This window comes from Balaenoptera ricei, chromosome 7 (assembly GCF_028023285.1).
Source record: "Balaenoptera ricei isolate mBalRic1 chromosome 7, mBalRic1.hap2, whole genome shotgun sequence".
Taxonomy (NCBI): domain Eukaryota; kingdom Metazoa; phylum Chordata; class Mammalia; order Artiodactyla; family Balaenopteridae; genus Balaenoptera; species Balaenoptera ricei.
Genome location: NC_082645.1, coordinates 47,154,013 through 47,171,264, shown reverse-complemented (window position 1 = coordinate 47,171,264; position 17,252 = coordinate 47,154,013). Strand labels below are relative to the sequence as shown.

The 17,252-nt window shown below is 37.8% G+C and overlaps 1 protein-coding gene across 4 annotated transcripts in view; it reads left to right on the top strand.

Moving 5' to 3' along the window:
• The first annotated feature begins 8,763 nt into the window (after window positions 1-8,763).
• The window catches only part of CYTIP (cytohesin 1 interacting protein), a 66,050-nt gene continuing 57,561 nt past the window's right edge, over window positions 8,764-17,252 (top strand). For 2 of the 4 annotated variants that reach the window (XM_059927916.1, XM_059927914.1), the window contains exons 1-2: window positions 8,764-8,859; window positions 10,366-10,467. In XM_059927916.1, coding sequence (XP_059783899.1) covers window positions 10,465-10,467 — 3 coding nt within the window. In that variant the 5' untranslated portion in view covers window positions 8,764-8,859; window positions 10,366-10,464. Of the gene's footprint in view, window positions 8,860-9,783; window positions 9,872-10,365; window positions 10,468-11,748; window positions 11,781-17,252 lie in introns of those variants that run through there. The other 2 variants (XM_059927915.1, XM_059927913.1) reach the window with 2 other exon arrangements.

Here is a 17,252-nt window from a genome sequence, read left to right as displayed (position 1 = left end):
GGTATAGTCTGTTAGCTTGAGTCATCCTCAGTGCTTTTCTCTCAGCCCCCAGAGTCAACCAGTCATTAAATCCTGTCAGTCTATTGCTTTTCTCAATATTAGCACCACTCCAGTCACCCACTGGGTTTTAAAAAAAAATCATTTCTCCCTGTTTCAAAGCATTAGTTTTCTAAATGGGTTTCCACTAGCTACTTTTGCCAGTCTGTTTTCTTTGCTGCAATCAGTGAACTTTTCTTAGTAAATATTGTCATGTCATGCAATTCCCCCCTATCTTCCTCTAATCCAGCACTTATATTTTTTTCAGTGGGACTCCACTGCTTTTAAGATTAGGAGCAAATTCTTTCAGGCTTCTATTGAGCCCAGATGATCTGGCTTCAGGTCTATTTGTCTAGTCTTATCTAGCAACATATTCCCCCATCATCTCTCTGTGCACCAGTCACACTAGCCTTCCTGTTCTATCCTCCTGCAGGGTCTTTGCATATATATGCATCTTGCTTTGCCTGGGGTGTGTCCTCCTTCACCTCCCTGTGTTTCACCAGGTTAATTAGCAGTCTTCAGTTAAAGCTCTGTTCAAATATCACCTACCTAAGGAAACCATTTCAACATCTCCCAGACTGAGTCTGTAGCTACACCCTTTATATAAGGAACAGTATGAGTGCTTCTTAAGGGAGACATTCAAAGGAGTATCTCATATGGGAGACATTTAAAATTTATGTTGGCTCCTCCTTTGTTAGGGTTGTACTCAGCTAGTTGCCGAGATAGAAGGAACCGATTGATATGAAAAAGAGAATATCCTTAAAGGAGTCACAAATGAAGTCTGGTTTAATGACATGGCTTCGACATATGAGTCTAGTGGAGAACTGGTTTGGACAAGTGTGTAACTTTTGCTGGAAGCTCCCTCAAATGCAGCCTTTGTAGCTTAGGGATTTTGATTCCACTTTGAAGAATGAAAACGGATTTTGAGCTGCAGTTTGTTCAATGTGAAACGGGTTCCATTGGATCTAAACCAGCAGGGACACTGCAGTGTAGGAAAAGCCTGGTGCCTCCAAGTAACAGATGGGCCTTTAATAGCGACACTCTGTGGTAGCAAAAAGCACCAACAGTAGTGGGCCTGTTTAGTGGTCTTCAATTCTTGATTGTCATTAGAATCATTAGGAAGCTTTGAAAAGATACCAAGAGTGGTGATGTTTGAACAAATCTATAAATTTACTTTAAAAACTATTTAATTGTGCACTTAGAGCATGTGGATTTATAGTGTAAATTATGCCTTGATAAAGTGGTAGAAAGTATCAAAAAAATGATACTGCTGCTTGGCTGCACTCTTCAATTATACAAGAACCTCTGGGGGTAGGGCTTGGACATTAACAGGTATTAAAACTCCCCAGGAAAATTTAGCAATATTTAACAAAGGTACATATGCTTTTACTTTTTGACTCAGTTCTATTTCTAGGAATTTATTTTGGAGACCTATCTCTAGCAATACAACGCACGATATTATTCATTTGAGCATTGTGTGTAAAGGCAAAATATGGGAAACCATCTAAATGTACTATGATACATCCACACAATAGAGAACATTATGCAGCTATAAAAAAAGAATGAGGAATACCACTTCAAACCCCCATGTAGTGATATCCAGGATATGCTTTCATATGAAAAAAGGCAAAGTGCCAAAATATATCTATAGTATGATACCCTTCAAGTAAAAATGAAGGAGACAGAAGAAATTATACATATATCTGCTCATTTGTGCAAAAAGGAATATGGCAAGGATAAATTAAAAACTTTAATGTGATTGGTTACCTACAGAGGTGACTGGGAATGGAGCAGGAAGAATGTGGGAGAGGGAATGAGTAGAAGGGATGAGAGGGGACACTTCTGTAAACACACCTTCTTGTACAGTTCTGACTTTGAGAACCAAGTAGTGGTTCACATATTAACAAACAGATAATTAATATTAACCAGGATGTGTGGGAATCCAAACAGAATACAAATGATTACTAGTAAATGTACTAGAAATTAATACCACAACCATAACAAATGGGATAAAAAAGAAAATAACAAACCTAAGTAATATTGAAAAACAGTATTTTGAATATATTCTACAAGGCCAAAGTCAAAAGTGCTACACACAAATATTGTACTCTTTTTAGTAAATTTGTTTTTCACAGAGGTATATATATTAGTAATTCTGAAATTATGTGTATTCTGAAAGTGAGTAAATAAGTAAATAAATTTTGTAGAATGAGAGCCGAATTATCACTGTCAGAGAAAGGGGTTACAACTGAGGAAAGGGAGAAGACTAGAGTGAACCTCAGGTATTAGCATTGTAGGTATCAGTTTCACTACTAGTTATATATATATACATAATATATTATGTAATATAGATATATTTATTTATAATAATTTTCTATAATAATTATGTATATATAATATATATGGGGGAGAGAGAGAGAGAGAAAAAGGGAGATATAAAAATAGATACAGATGTACATTTAATTGTATATGTATACATGTATATATTTCCTTGCTCTGTTCACTTAGAAAACCTAGAAGCAATGACACCCCAGCAGTAATGAGTATACCTAGTACCCAGAACTTGGTTTTTAAGTGCCATTTTTCAATAAAATGACTGAATCCAGGGCTGAGTGCAGAAAGCATAAGGTAATCCTTGATCATCTTGTGGTACCAGAAAGTAAGTGTTCAATAAATCATGGGAGCATATTGAAAAGCTTGGACACCAACCTGAAGTAGCTCAGTTGCCAAAGCTGGGATAATTTGGGTAACAAAATAAATAATGATAATATTGGACTATAACACACTGAATAAAATAAATATCTGTGCATCTGTACTGATTAATACAGATGATTGACTACATAAATAAATACAGCAGAAAAGACTGCTCTTCATTGCAGTAAAATCCCCATCAGTAAATGTAGAAGGAATGGTGGAAATATAAAATCACCATTTTGCAAATGCCCAGTAATAGTTGTCATAGGGAAGACTCAATGGATGCTAAAATCAGTAGGCAGAAACATAATTAGAAACAAGATATTTGCATAATCTCAGAATATCTCTCTACAAGATACTAATTACAAAGATAAAGTAGTATCTCTACAATGGAGAAACTTGGCAGACACCAATGTAAGTGACCAAAGTTAACATCAACAGTAATGTGATACATTGACATCATGGATTTCCTGATAGGAGGTACTGAAAAGTGCACAACATCTTTTCTTGGTGTTCTTCCAAAAACACATAACTTTCATGTAACTATGAGGAACCATCAGACAAACCCAAATTGAAGAACATTTTATGAACTGTTCTGTACTGACCAGTATTCTTCAAAAGTGTCAAGGTCATGAAAGACAAAGAAAATAAAAGGCTGAGGAACAGTCCCAGATTGGAGGAGACTGGGTGGGATCGTGGATTAGAGCCTGTCTTGGGGGTGGGGAAGCTCTCTGGAGAGCCAGGTAGGATTTTATGCTATTAGAATATAGGTGATTCCTTGCATAATTAAAGAGATGGGGTCAAATGAATAATCCAGGAAGTGGTGCTGGTCATAGAGTTTAAGAATGCTCTTGTAGCACCCTGTACTTCTCCAGTGCAGCATTTATCAAGTTGCAATCCTGTCTGTTTCCCCTATTAGAATGTAAGCTCCATGCACACAGAGAGGTGGCACGTCTATCTCATTCACCGCTCTGTCCCACACGTTGCCTTACACATAGTCAGTGTTCAATAAATGTGCTGAAAAATATAACCTTAATCTTCTTTTGCTGGTCAAGCCCATGCAAACACATTTTGTCTTTCACTTTGCTCCGAGTAGCTGCACTGGTTGGAAGGCTCTATCCACTGGTGGCTGAGGGCTTCATTCCTTTATTTAATGCTTCCTCTTCCTTCAGGCTCAATGCAAGCCCCATCTTTTAGTGGAGAGCATCTTGGACTTCATAATTTATTTATTTATTTAAAATGTGGGATCTTAGTTCCCTGACCAGGGATCGAACATACACCCCCTGTACTGGAAGCGTGGAGTTTTTACCACTGGACCACCAGGGAAGTCCCCATCTTGGGCTTTAGAGACTTAAATATAAGGATTCAGGTCTTACCTCTCTCATCCTCCAGCCAGAAACCCACCTCCGTCTTTCCCCCTCTCCAGGCTTGGTTACTTCAAGAGTAAAGAAAGGTCTTTGGATTTTTAAGCAATGATTTTTCAAGCTTTTTAAATTTTGTTTTGCTTTTGTTGTGATTATCGATGAAGGGATTGTTTGCTTATTTTCAAAGGCCCCTTTTCTTTAAAGGAAATCTGTATGTAGTGTCCAGAGGTGTACATAAATAATAACGAGGAAAGATGGAATTGCTCCACTGGGGGACATGTGGAGAGAGGAGTGTGTGGGAGAGTGATGGAAAACCTGCCGAAACAGCATCCCTTCCCCAGCCACCACCCGACTCTGGAAACCTTTGAGGTACCAACGACAAACTTCCAGTCCATAGTTTGAAAACTCTAGCAGATTGTTGCAATTTTTCTACCACCTTCAGAAGCCCTGGTTTATCCCTCCTGTGCGCTGTGGTTCTTATCCTTGCTCCCTTCCACTTTGCATTGACCATGCTACTGCCTGGGGTAGGAGGAACGGGCAATACATTTTTAGATCCAAGACCTGGTATAAAACCTTCACCTAGTATTTCATTTGGTGAAGATTTCTTGATGATGATCATTGGGGCTGGGATCTCCAGAAACTTATTAGAGGACGTGGCCCCTGAGTTGGGCCTGGGGAGAGAGAGAAAGGATTTGAATTAGCAAGCAGGGGGTCATTAGCCCCTATCAGTGGGGACTGTGCAGTAATGACGGGCAGAGGAGGGCAAACAGTGGGAAGTCATGAGAAGTTTTGAAAGACAGAGAGAGATGGTAGGTGCAGGGTGGGCTGAGGTGGACGACCTGAGACAGGACATGTGAGTGTAATAGCCCAGCTGTGACCTCAGACAGCCTAAAACCAGAAACAGAAATTATCATGCCACATTTTAAATTAATTCCCTAGTGTAGCCTCTTCAGAAAGATATTTCAGGAAGATAATTGGAATTGGCTGGTTTCCAGGTATCTTAATTTCAAGTCCCAAACAAAACATGGGCAACCTCCAAGGCAAAACTTTTCCTGACATTTCCGAGGCCACATCCCACAGCCACTATTCGCAGCTCAAGCCTACACCCTTTATCAGATCCAGGTGAGAAAATGATGATTGCTCTAAAGGTAGAACATTCTCTACCAAGCAGTTGCTCTGGTTTGGCTGTTGGCACCAGCTAGCTGGCTGTTGATGGAAGCATCCTGCCCTCTGCTGGATTTGGCAGGAAAAATGAATTTGCATTGCCTGCTAAAGAATTAATGAAGATTGAAAGTTTGGGGTTTTATCTGAAAATAAATATTTGCTTGCATGTCGATGAGGTCTAATTAATCAAGGAGTGCATCCCCTGGATGACATGTGGCTTTCTTAGAAGACTTCCAGGTATCCAGGAAAAAAAATAAATCTTTGTGTATCATATGTATACCTCTTGCTCAGTAAACAGGGGTGCAATGTTGGCATTTTTAAAGAAATGTAAAGAATCAAAGCTGCATCTCTAATAATTTTTAAAGTATTCACATGGTATATGACAGGAAGAACTTTGGGAGAACCGTCAGACTGCCCGGATTTATATATTAATTCTGCAAGTTACTAAATCTATCTGAGACTCAATTTCTTCATCTGTAAGGTACGTATCCACCTTACAATGTTGCTGTGAGGGTCAGATGAGCTAATAAGGAATGAGAAAGCACTTCACTGTGCCCACTGAAAGTATGAGGTCTTAAATATACGTGCTATGCACAGGTTCACACAAGAGTACACACACACACACACACACACACAAAGTAGAGGCACACCTCAGTGATATTGCACGGTTGGTTCCAGACCACTGCAACAAAGCAAATATCACAATAAGTTGAGTCACACAGAATTTTTGGTTTCCCAGTGCATATAAAAGTTATGTTTATACAGTAGTCTATTAACTATGCAATAGCATTATGTCCCCCAAAAATGTGCATACCTAAATTATAAACTACTTTATTGCTAAAAAGTGCTAACCATTGTCTGAGACTTCAGCGAGTCGTAATCTTTTTGCTGGTGGAGGGTCTTGCCTCGATGTTGATGGCTGCTGACTGATCAGGTGGTGGTGGCTGAAGGTTCTGGTGACTGTGTCAATCTCTTAAAATAGGACAACAGTGAAGTTTGCTTCCTCGGTTGATTCTTCCTTCCATGAACGATTTCTCTGTAGCCTGCAACGCTGTTTAGTAACATTTTACCCACAGTAGAACTTATTTCAAAATTAGAGTCAAGTCTCTCAAACCCTGCCACTGCTTTATCAACTAAGTTTACGTAAAACAGAACACACAAGAGTTCACACAAACGTACAAACCAACATTGTTCAATTATTGACTTCCTGAAATGTATTTGGGTAAAACTAGAAAACAGATCATCGATATTTCAAATCCAGAGAATGAAAAGAAAGCAGGATGCCCTGCAAATAATTTTTATAAAAAACTCTAGAGACAGAACTTTTTTACTAAGTAGAATTTATCTTCAACTGCCTATCACTATGTTCTGTACAACCTATAAGAACATCTGTTTTTCTCACTTTCATAAAGAGAAAAATGGCAAAAATGAATTTGAAGAATAATCTTTTACAGAAATATAATCCCTCCCTTGTCTCCTTTCCTCTTTTTTCTTGGGCCCTTCCCTATCCTTCTCTTCCATTCTTCTGTTTGATTTGAAACCAGAAATAAGTAGCTTCAGCTAGTATTGTCACTGCTGTCAATGGTTAGCTATTTCTCGTCCCCTGTAGCAATTCCATAAGTATGTCGTTTTCTCTTCAGTGTTATTATTATAATTGGAGTAGAGTATGGTCCTGGCTCATTTAAAGGGTAAAAAGCTGAATGACAATGGTGTTGATATTACTGTAGTAGCTTTTTAATAGAAAAATAATAGATTTTTTATTTCATTGATGTTATTCTCTTTATTAGCAGCTCTGCATAATAAAGGGTTTTTAAACATCCCATTCGTGCTTTCACTTGAAGAGTAAACCCAAATTTAATTGATCACCTTGCCAGCCTCAGTAAGTGCTATATTGATGTTTTGTAGGAAATTCTACTTCAACAACGATTTAGTGCTAGTTGCTGAACATATGAAGAAATATCTCTACATATGAGATATCCATGAGATATGCAGGCTTTAGTTACATACTTATATAAATAAATACGTGATAAGCTAGTGGTGTGGAAAATGGGGAAGAAATAACTAGAAGATATCATTGGATCTTAAAATTGAACAATTTTCCAGGTGGGCAGAGTGTATATATGCATGTGTTAGAGTGGGTGAAGAGCAGCCTTCGAGAGAGAGGGTTCCAGGTAAGTAAGATATAGTGAAAATTATGAAAATCTGTGCAAATAATGGGGAGATGAGGCTGAGGCCGGACTGGTACTTTGGGGCCCAATGCAGAGGCTATTAAACTAATAAGATATAGAGTTTGAATTCCACTGGGTATGTGTGTAAACTAATACACTTGAGTGACGAATTAATATTATACCTCTGTGATATTCTGTTTAGTCAGAGAAGTGTTTATGAGGGAGCGAAATTGGGTTTTAAGTAGTGTTATAATTCCCTCTGCCTTTCAAAATATGTGTAAGTTGCTGCATGAGGACTGCAACAACCTCTAATTTGGGTTAGTGAGTGAGTCTCAGAACAGACTAGAATCCTTATCTTGCATCTTTAAAACACAACAGCTTAAATCCCTTTTGAATCACCAGAAAGTCACACATTTTTAAAAAGCAGCCTCTTTGGTCCAGTTAGTCTTAGATAACCATATACCTTAAAATATCTAGAGTCCACTGCCTAAGGAGAAGTATTTACAAATGTCATAAGTCACTTTCTATGTCTGACCTGCTGTTTTGTCACATAAAATAAAAAAGAGATCAGAAAAAGACCCATGGATAAAGGCTCTCCACTTCACCAAATATGCTTGCTCATCTGCTTAATCATTTTTAAAAGTCAAATTATTTATATAAGCTGCTGGAATGATATTACTGATATTAACCTTTCTTGTCTGCCTATAGTAATTCCACAAACTTGCAAGAGACACGTTGCTCACGGTAAAGCTTTGTTTATGGCATCTTAAAAGAAAGCACTTTGAACTGATATTCCCCAATCCCTATCATCGTAATGAGATTTACATGTAAGTTAAGAAATTTTTCTTTTGTGTGTTTGCTCAGCACTTAGCACATTATAGGCATTCTGAAGGATGGAGCACATTCCATTAAACAATTTGGGCAAAAATAAAGTATAAATAAGTGTGATAAGAAAAGTGTAGCCAGGTTCTTAGTGCCCTGATTGTGCAAACAAGAGGCCATAGACTAGCATAAGAGCCTGGAGGAGCACAGATCTTGGCTGCCTTGCTTGTTTCTCTACCGCCAGTGCCCTGCACATAGTAGGTACTCATTAAATATCTGTGGTCTAATGAAACAATGAATAGGCTCCCTTTCCTCAAGACCTTGCTTGCAGTGGTTACCTTAAGGGCATAATAAAGTAGTAATTGCTCCATGACTACTTGGTCTTATGAGTTAATGTTTGCAAAGCACTTTGAACTTCTTGGGAAAAAGAATGGTGTTTTTTTTGGCACCATTTCATGTTTGCAGTGGCACCCAAATTGTTCCTCCTCCTCTTCCTCCAGCTGCCCACGCTGTGCCCTCCCCCAGCTCTGTGCTGCACCAGGATCTCCCAGAAGGCAGCCACACCGCTCCCACTGCCTTCTCCCAGCTGTACCTCCAGCCCTGCAGGACAGGTAGGGACAGAGCAAATGCCAGAAAGATTTCTTTAAGACCTTGCAAGAGACTCTGGAAATATGGAATTTGGGTTGATTTTAATAACACTTAGAGCAATTGATGCGTAGAGGGATGCAGATTCTTGGTCAGCCATGGAAGAAGCTGTTGGGACAGGCAGGTTGATCTGTGAGGATACATCAAACTAGATCCTGAAGGGGAGATAGAGGGTGTCAGAGAGGCAACTGGGAGCATGTGCCAAAGCAGCTGGTTTCTAAAGTGTATATGATTTTAGACACACAATACAGAACCTTGACTAGTAACTGGCAGAAAATACTAGAGTTGTTTTTAGAAGGGACTCAATAAGACAAGATGTGTTTCTTTTACATGGGTAAAAATTTCAACTGTTATGATTACTTTCCCTATAATTTTTAAAAATATTTGATGATGAAAAACAGAGATTCTATCTCACAATAGATAATCATAGGCTGCAATGTTTTCCAATGTGTTTATTGCTATAAAAATTGCCTTGATTTTTAGAAACTCAATAATTAAACAGTTCAAATGTGATCTGGGAAACAAAAGCTGTTTTCTATTAAGAATGGTTGTCCTTTATGAACAAATTCTAGAAGAAGAGTTTTTTTTTTCTTTTTCAGTTTACAATATATGAACTTTCAACTGATCACACACAATGCATATCTCAAGGTAATTCAGGGAAAGCCGGTTACAGGTGCAGAATAATTAGAATGACTATCAGGGGCAGATCTTGCCTTAAAGGCAGGAACAGATCCTATTTTCCACAACTTTAAAATGACTTGTTTTCCAAACCAAATCATGATGTTTTCTCTGTGTGTGGAAAATTTTCCATGATGCATATTTATATGTTAGTTGCTGTATGCGTGCAAATTTGCTCTCTCTAGAAATTGTTTCTAGGGACTGGAAATGAATGTTATGTGGATAAAAGCTAACATGGTTTTCTATTGAAAAGATAGACCGTGTAAATGATGCCTGCTTTGCTTTAAAGGGAAAACTCAGGTAAGCCTGGTTTAGTTGAACAGCATGAAGTCAACCAAAAGTCTCAAATTTTGTTCAGAATAAATTATGGAAGTTCCTTCCAATTAAATTGCAATCATTATTAATCTGAAAACAAAAGCAAGGGGAATAAAATTTGTAGTTAGTTTACAGTAAGTAGCATTTGAAACTCTGAAAGCTTAGTGTCCCCATAAAAGCCACATGTGAAACATTTAGATGGGAGTGACTCCAGATAAGAAATGGTTTCTTTCTCCACTTAATTCATTATAGAATGAACAACCCTGATTTTCCATTTGTACAGGGCTCAAGGATCACATAGGCATTACTGAATTTTTGTTGTTTCTCTTTGTCTTTGTAACATATTTGATACTAAACAGTTTGTCCATGTCCTGGAATAAATAGATGGGAACCTCCTTCAGGAAAGATGAGGAGGTTAGCATGAGTTAGGGTGAGATCGAATTTCCTTTTCAGAATGTCAGTGTCTTGTTGCATTGCAGGGGCTGTAAATTCATCTACAGCAGACTAGAGGACCCCTCATATGCTCTGGTGTGGAGACCAGGAGGGATATCTGACTGAGATTAGCCAACTAAGCTTCTATGGTAAGTTTGACTTTGAAATATGCGGTTGATTCTCATTATGTTCTTGTCTTTGATATGGGGGAGGGAAGGAAGCAAACGAGTTTTAATGAAGTGTTTTATAATAAGATAAATAAAATATTGACGGAATTATTATTGGGAATTCCTTATTCAAGTGTTTAATGAGTAAGCTGGTTGGCTCTTTCTGGTTTATTTCCTAAATATTTTGGACTTCTTGTTTTTACTAGGTCTCTCTTTTTTGTTGATATTTTCGTTACTGTGTCTCTGCTACTTTTTCTTATAGCATATGGTCATCAGATTTGATGACAGCGATGTCTTCTATCAAGGCAAAGGTTGAATTTGTAATATCCAGACAACTTTTGGTAGTAGTTAGAAAGGTCCATTAAAAACTGGAGTGTGACGTTACTGCAAGAAGGGAAAAATAGAAGAGGCTGATTTAGAAAGTTGAAGGTTCTTATTAAGAGAAAAGAAAAGAGGGAATTGGTAAGAAGCCAAGTTTAAATTGGCTGAGTGCTAGAGCTCAAACACAATATTCTAATGATGAAGACAGGGTAAGGCAGCTAATGGAAATTTACCGTGTGTGTGTGTGTGTGTGTGTGTGTGTGTGTGTTGTGTGTGTAAGAGACAGGGAGAGAAGACTTGCTTATTTTCTTATCTATATCCACACTAGCCTTTCTGAGGACAGGGACTCTCTTCTTAGCTCTGTACAATCTGCAAAGAATGACAATTAAAAAACATATATTGATCACGAAAGGTATTTCTTTTTGTAGCTGCTACAAAAAAAGGTCCACAAACTAGTTGCTTTTATGTGCTTTCTGTGAGACAGGCCTGAATAAGGTAATCAGAGCTCAGGCAGAGGCAGCTGGAACTTAATCAAATAAGTTGCAGCCAAAAGGCGAGCTGTGAGCAGCAGATCACAGAGTATTCCCTCAAAGCCCCGTCAGGGTAGTCACGCTTCTGGGTTAGACCACCAGGGGTCAGGACATTGTCTCCAAGAAAGATTTGTTAAAGGACACTTTTGGTGTCAAAGAAGAAAGACACAGGGCAGTGGATCTCAAACTTTTAAGAATGAAAAGTGTTCAAGGACTAGTTCCAGGTTGTCACGTCTAGTGATTCGGATTCAGGAAGTCATCAGTTGGGGTGGGACAGATATCCCTGGGAATCTTTACTTTGTAAAAGATGTAGGTGTTGGAGGACGTCACTTTTGAGAAAAAAGTGTCAGGTTTCTCTAGCTTGTTGATCTCATCACAGGACTGTTGGTTCAGAACCCACCAGCCACCTGGCTCTGAGAGGGACTGAGCAACTTGGATGAAGAGGTAATCAATGCCTGTGCCACGCAGACCAGGGTTTGAATCCCCTGTGGCTTTGCGCAAAGTGTTTTCCTTCTCTGAAATTCAGGTTCCTCCTTTTAGAAAGAGGAGAACCCTATTGTCTACCTCGTGGATTTAAAGAAATAATGCCAAAAAGCACTTAGCAGAGTGACTGGCACATAACAAAGCAATTAGTAAATGTTACTTCTTGTGGTGGGGAGAGAAGGAAATGTCAATAAGTCCTCTGAGGCCAGGAAAATGGTGTGCAGCAGACAGAGCAAGGCAGGACCTACCAGGAGGCTAGTTCTAAAGATATTAGATCCTAGATCGGAAGATGAATAAACATGAGCTTGGGAGACAGAATTTCTCACCATTACAAATGTTTCCCAAGAATGGTAATGAACAACCCAGATGGCACAGTTAATTGGAATTATAATTGACCCCCAAAAAGTATTTAAGTCAATAGTTTAATTGATTGTCCTTGGGAAAACCATTATAAGAACATCTAAAAGGGAACAGAGTGAAATGCATCAAATTCAGTGATTTGTTCATCTCTGCCGCCCACCCTACATAGAAGGGTTAATGAATGAAGAGAAAAATGGTCAAAGGGGGGAAGGAAACAGGGACCGCAAATCAAATAGACTGTCATTAAATGAAATCCTCTTCTGGTAATTCAGTGGGATGTCAGGTGGTACTGAACCGGCTGGCTTGCTTGCATGTGGCTGCTTCCAGGTACTCTCCCAAGATGACGCATGAAGAGTAGAGGAAATGGGACTGATTACCTTTCTTAAAAGACAAAGATGAAATTTATCAGCACTTGAATGTATGCTGCGGCTGAACCAGCCAACAAGTTAATAGATGAGGGATATGGACCGGTGGGGGTGAGGTAGGATCAGACTGTCTGCAGGCAAATCATTTAGCTCTTTGGGCCTTACTTTCCTCTCTAAATGCCCTTCTAGGCCTGATACACTGTGATAAGGCAGAGATGGTGGGTCAAATCCCAACACTTTAAACATTTTATTTTGCATTTTTCACACCTGGAAAGTAGTCCCTAACTAGGGTACCTAAGTTATCACCAAATGCTAGCTATTTTGAGGAATTTTGTTTATCCTGAACTATGAATTTTTTAGTGTTTTTTCCCCCATAAGTCCAAATTTCAACTTAAATATGTTTTTACCAATGCTGTTAGTTCTCTGGATAAATAACTATGATAATAGAGAGTAATGATAAATAGTGAAGAAAAAAATAACAGAAGCCACTAGGTTTTGAACACCTATCATCTGACAGTTATTATGCTCATCACATTTCATCTCTCATCCTTATAGTAACCTTGTTAAGTTGGCGTTATTGTGGCCATCTTCCATGAGAATTCTGAGAGGTCACAGACACAGCAAATAGCAGAGTCAGGATTTGAATCTAGGTCTTTCTGATTCCAAAACCCATCATGTTTCTACTCCTTTAATATACCATAAATCTGCTGTACTGAGTGCATTCATAATAATCCTGTATAATTTCTCCTTGATTCAGAGTCTCCTAATTTTTATTCAGAAAGACACAGACATAGAGAATGGACTTGAGGACACGGGGAGGGGGGAAGGTTAAGCTGGGACAAAGTGAGAGAGTGGCATGGACATATATACACTACCAAGTGTAAAATAGATAGCTAGTGGGAAGCAGCCGCATAGCACAGGGAGATCAGCTCGGTGCTTTGTTACCACCTAGAGGGGTGGGATAGGGAGGGTGGGAGGGAGGGAGATGCAAGAGGGAAGCGATATGGAGATTTATGTGTATGTATAGCTGATTCACTTTGTTATAAAGCAGAAACTAACAAAAAAAATCTGGAGACTTGGAAAAATTATATATGTATTTGAAATTAAAAAAAAAAAAAGAAATACAATGCAAAGTGTGTTAGTGTCCTACTCCTTCACTTCACTTATGATCACTTTAGTGGAGAGTTTCTGTTCTTAAAGGCAATATTATATTATTTTGTTTACTTTGAGTAAAGAGTTTACTGATGAGTCTGAACTTGCCTGAGGAGTCTGAACTTGAAGGAGATAGTGGCTCCAGTCATTAGTTATCCAACTTCTTTATCCCAATATTGGGGCCTTACAGGCCATATCTAGGGTAAGAGAAAGACTTGCCCTCAATAGCCTGTTACATTTGTGCACTCTTGGCGGCAAAAATTAATTGGTATAAAATATAAGACTTCTTATCTGTGAAGGACATTATCAAGAGAATGAAGAGACAAGACACAGACTGGGAGAAAATACTTATAAAAGACATATCTGGTAAAAGACTGTTATCCAAAGTATACAAGGAACACTTAAAACTCAACAGTAAGAAAATGAACAATCTGATTAGTAAATGTGCAAAAGATCCGAAACAGACACCTCATCAAAGAAGGTATACAGATGGCAAATAAACATTTGTAAAGATGCCCAACATCATCTCATTAGGGAATTGCAAATTGAAACAACAGTGAGATACCACTACACACCTATTTGAATGGTGAAAATACAAAACACTGACAACACTAAATGCTGGCCAGGATGTGGAGCAACAGGAACTCTTATTCATTGCTAATGGGAATACAAAATGATACAGTCACTCTGGAAGACAGTTTGACAGTTTCTTACAAAATTGAATATATTCTTACCATAGGATCCAATTGCACTCCTTGGTATTTACCCAAATGAGTTGAAAAATTGTATCCGCATTATAACCTACACATGAATGTTTAAGCAGCTTTATTCATAATCACCAAAACTTGAAAGCAACCAAGATGTCCTTCAGTAAGTAAATAAAGTGTGATATGTCCAGACAATGGAATATTATTCAGTACTAAAAAAATGAGCTAGCTATCAAGCTATGAAAAGACACGGAAGAATCTTAACTATATATTACTACTAAGTGAAAGAAAGCAATCTGAAAAGGCTACAAAATGTATGATTCCAAATTTCAACTATATGATATCCTGGAAAAGGCAAAACTATGGAGACATTAAAAAGATCAGTGGTTGCCAAGGACTAGGGGGACAGAGATGAACCAGTGGAGAACAAAGGATTTTAGAGCAGTGAAATTTCTCTGTGTGATATTACAATGGTGAGTACATGTCATTGTATACCTACCAAAACCCATAGAATGTACAACACCCAAAGTGAACCCTAATGTGAACTCTGGACTTTGGGTGATAATGAGGTGTTAGTGTAGGTTCATCAGTGGTAACAAATACGCTGGTGTGGAATGTTGATGGGGGGGAGGCTGTGTGTGTATGAGGACAAGGGGTACATGAGAACTCTCTGCACTTTCTGTTCCATTTTGCTGTGAACCTAACACTACTGTAAAAGATAGTCTACTTAAACATTAATTTATATTAAAATATTATTATAAACAGTCATAGGTAGCCAAAGTAGAGAAGTCTGCTTTCTAAATGGATTACAGATTTTCCACTTTTGTGTGGGACTGAGGGATGCTTTGTTTTATGACTCCTTCCCTTGGACAGTGAATGTCTAGCAACTGATAGATGCATTCACTCTTCTGCCTCCTCTGTATTTTATGGTCATCGATACTGATCCTGAAATGACTAGGCAGCAGCACAGGTGGGTGAGTAGAGACCCTTCTTCCCGGAAGCCTTCTCTTTGATAGCGCAGCTACTTTCAAGGCCACAGAAAACTGCACCACACTTACTGTTCTGAATGATGTAACTCTACAGTGACTCATTATTACCTAAAAAAACCAGCAGTCCCCCAAATTTGGGATTCTGTTTTCCTAGAACACTCATTTCTGTGTTCACAATTTTAGTTGGTCTTTGAACCAGGTTAAAAGAAGCAGAGAAAGACAGAATTGAAGCTGGCAAATTTGACATGGTATAGCAGCTCTGAGAAATGTAGCCCCTTGGGCAAACTTCACATTTGCCTATTATGTTACTTTTTCACATTTAGCTATAGACACCCATTCTGTGCCTCAGTCTCTCAGACTATCTTCTATCAAAATAAGAGGTCGTGCCCAACTAATAAAGAGTTAATATTTGGAAATCTTCTAGCTAGGTGTTAAGAACATGTATTTCTTGGTGGTGGTATGATAGGTGATTTAAAATTATAGTTATGCAATTTCTGAAAAATGTTCTTATAATAGACATGCATTTTTTATTATCAGAAAAAATTAATCTATTTTCATTTGAAAATAAAGGTTATCTAAAAGAAAAACAGATAAAGGAGGTATGACAATTTTGAAAGATGAGGGTTACAAGAAGGACTTGCACTGCTAACATAGAACAATGACAACAGTAATAGCCAATACTTCTGTGGCACTTTCTACGTGCCAAGCACTGTTCTAAGTTCTTTATTCTATTAATCAATTTACTCTTCATGACAGTCTCATGATGGAAGTAATATTGGTATGCCTATTTTACAGATAAGGAAACTGAGTCACAGAGAGGCCATAACTAGTCTATTGTTAGATAGCTAGTAAGGGGTAGAGTTGAAATCTGAGAACAAGCACCAGTACCAGCTAAAGATCAGAGCTATTAATGTAATAAAGATAAATAAGAGAGAATAACAAAAAGCTTAATAGGATAAATGAAGCACCATATATCAGTGAGAGAGGGGATGGGTAATTTAAAATGCTATTTTGGGGAAACTGATTATTTAGATTAAATAAATTCAGTTTAGCGAATCCCCCTAAAATAATTACCCATTTTATTCTAAATAGATTAAAAAGTTAAGTCTAAATAGCTAAACCAAAATAACTTGGAAAAAATATACTTTAATATTTATCTGATCTTTAGATGGAAAAGGATTTTCTAAACTTAAAAGCAATTAAGGAAATCACAGAGGAAAAGATTGATGGATAAAATAAAAAAGTTTCTGAATGTTATAAACCAAATGAAAAGATAAACAACAACTAGCACATTAAAGAAATTGCGGTTTTTCATACATATCTATAAGAAAATCACAAAAGAGGAAACAAATTGTTAACAAAATGTGAAAAATACCTTCTTTTGTAATATAAGAAAGGCAAATTTTTCAGAAATTCAAATTAAAACAAAAATTAGGTAGCAGTTTTCACAGAGCACATTTTAGCAAATATTTTTAACTGATAATAATCAAGGTTATCAGGAGTTCTACAGGATGGATGGACGATTTCATGTTGAAGTTTTCTGACAATAATTTAGCAACATCCATCGAGAGCCTTAAAGACAGCCATATTTTTCAAACCAGTATTTTTTTTTTTTTTTTTTTTTATTTATTGAGCATTTACTCTGTGCAAGGCACAGTACTAAAACATTTTATTATATGTACTTCTCAAATGACTTTCCCTGATAACCTCTGAAATAAGTAGAGTACAGCTACTATCCAAATTTTACCAAAAGAAAAATGGATTCAAGGATGTTAAATAAGTTGCCCAAGGAAACAAAAGAATAGCAGCAGAATGGGAAACAAACTGATGCCTTTTGACCTCAGTGCCCTTCCTCTTAGC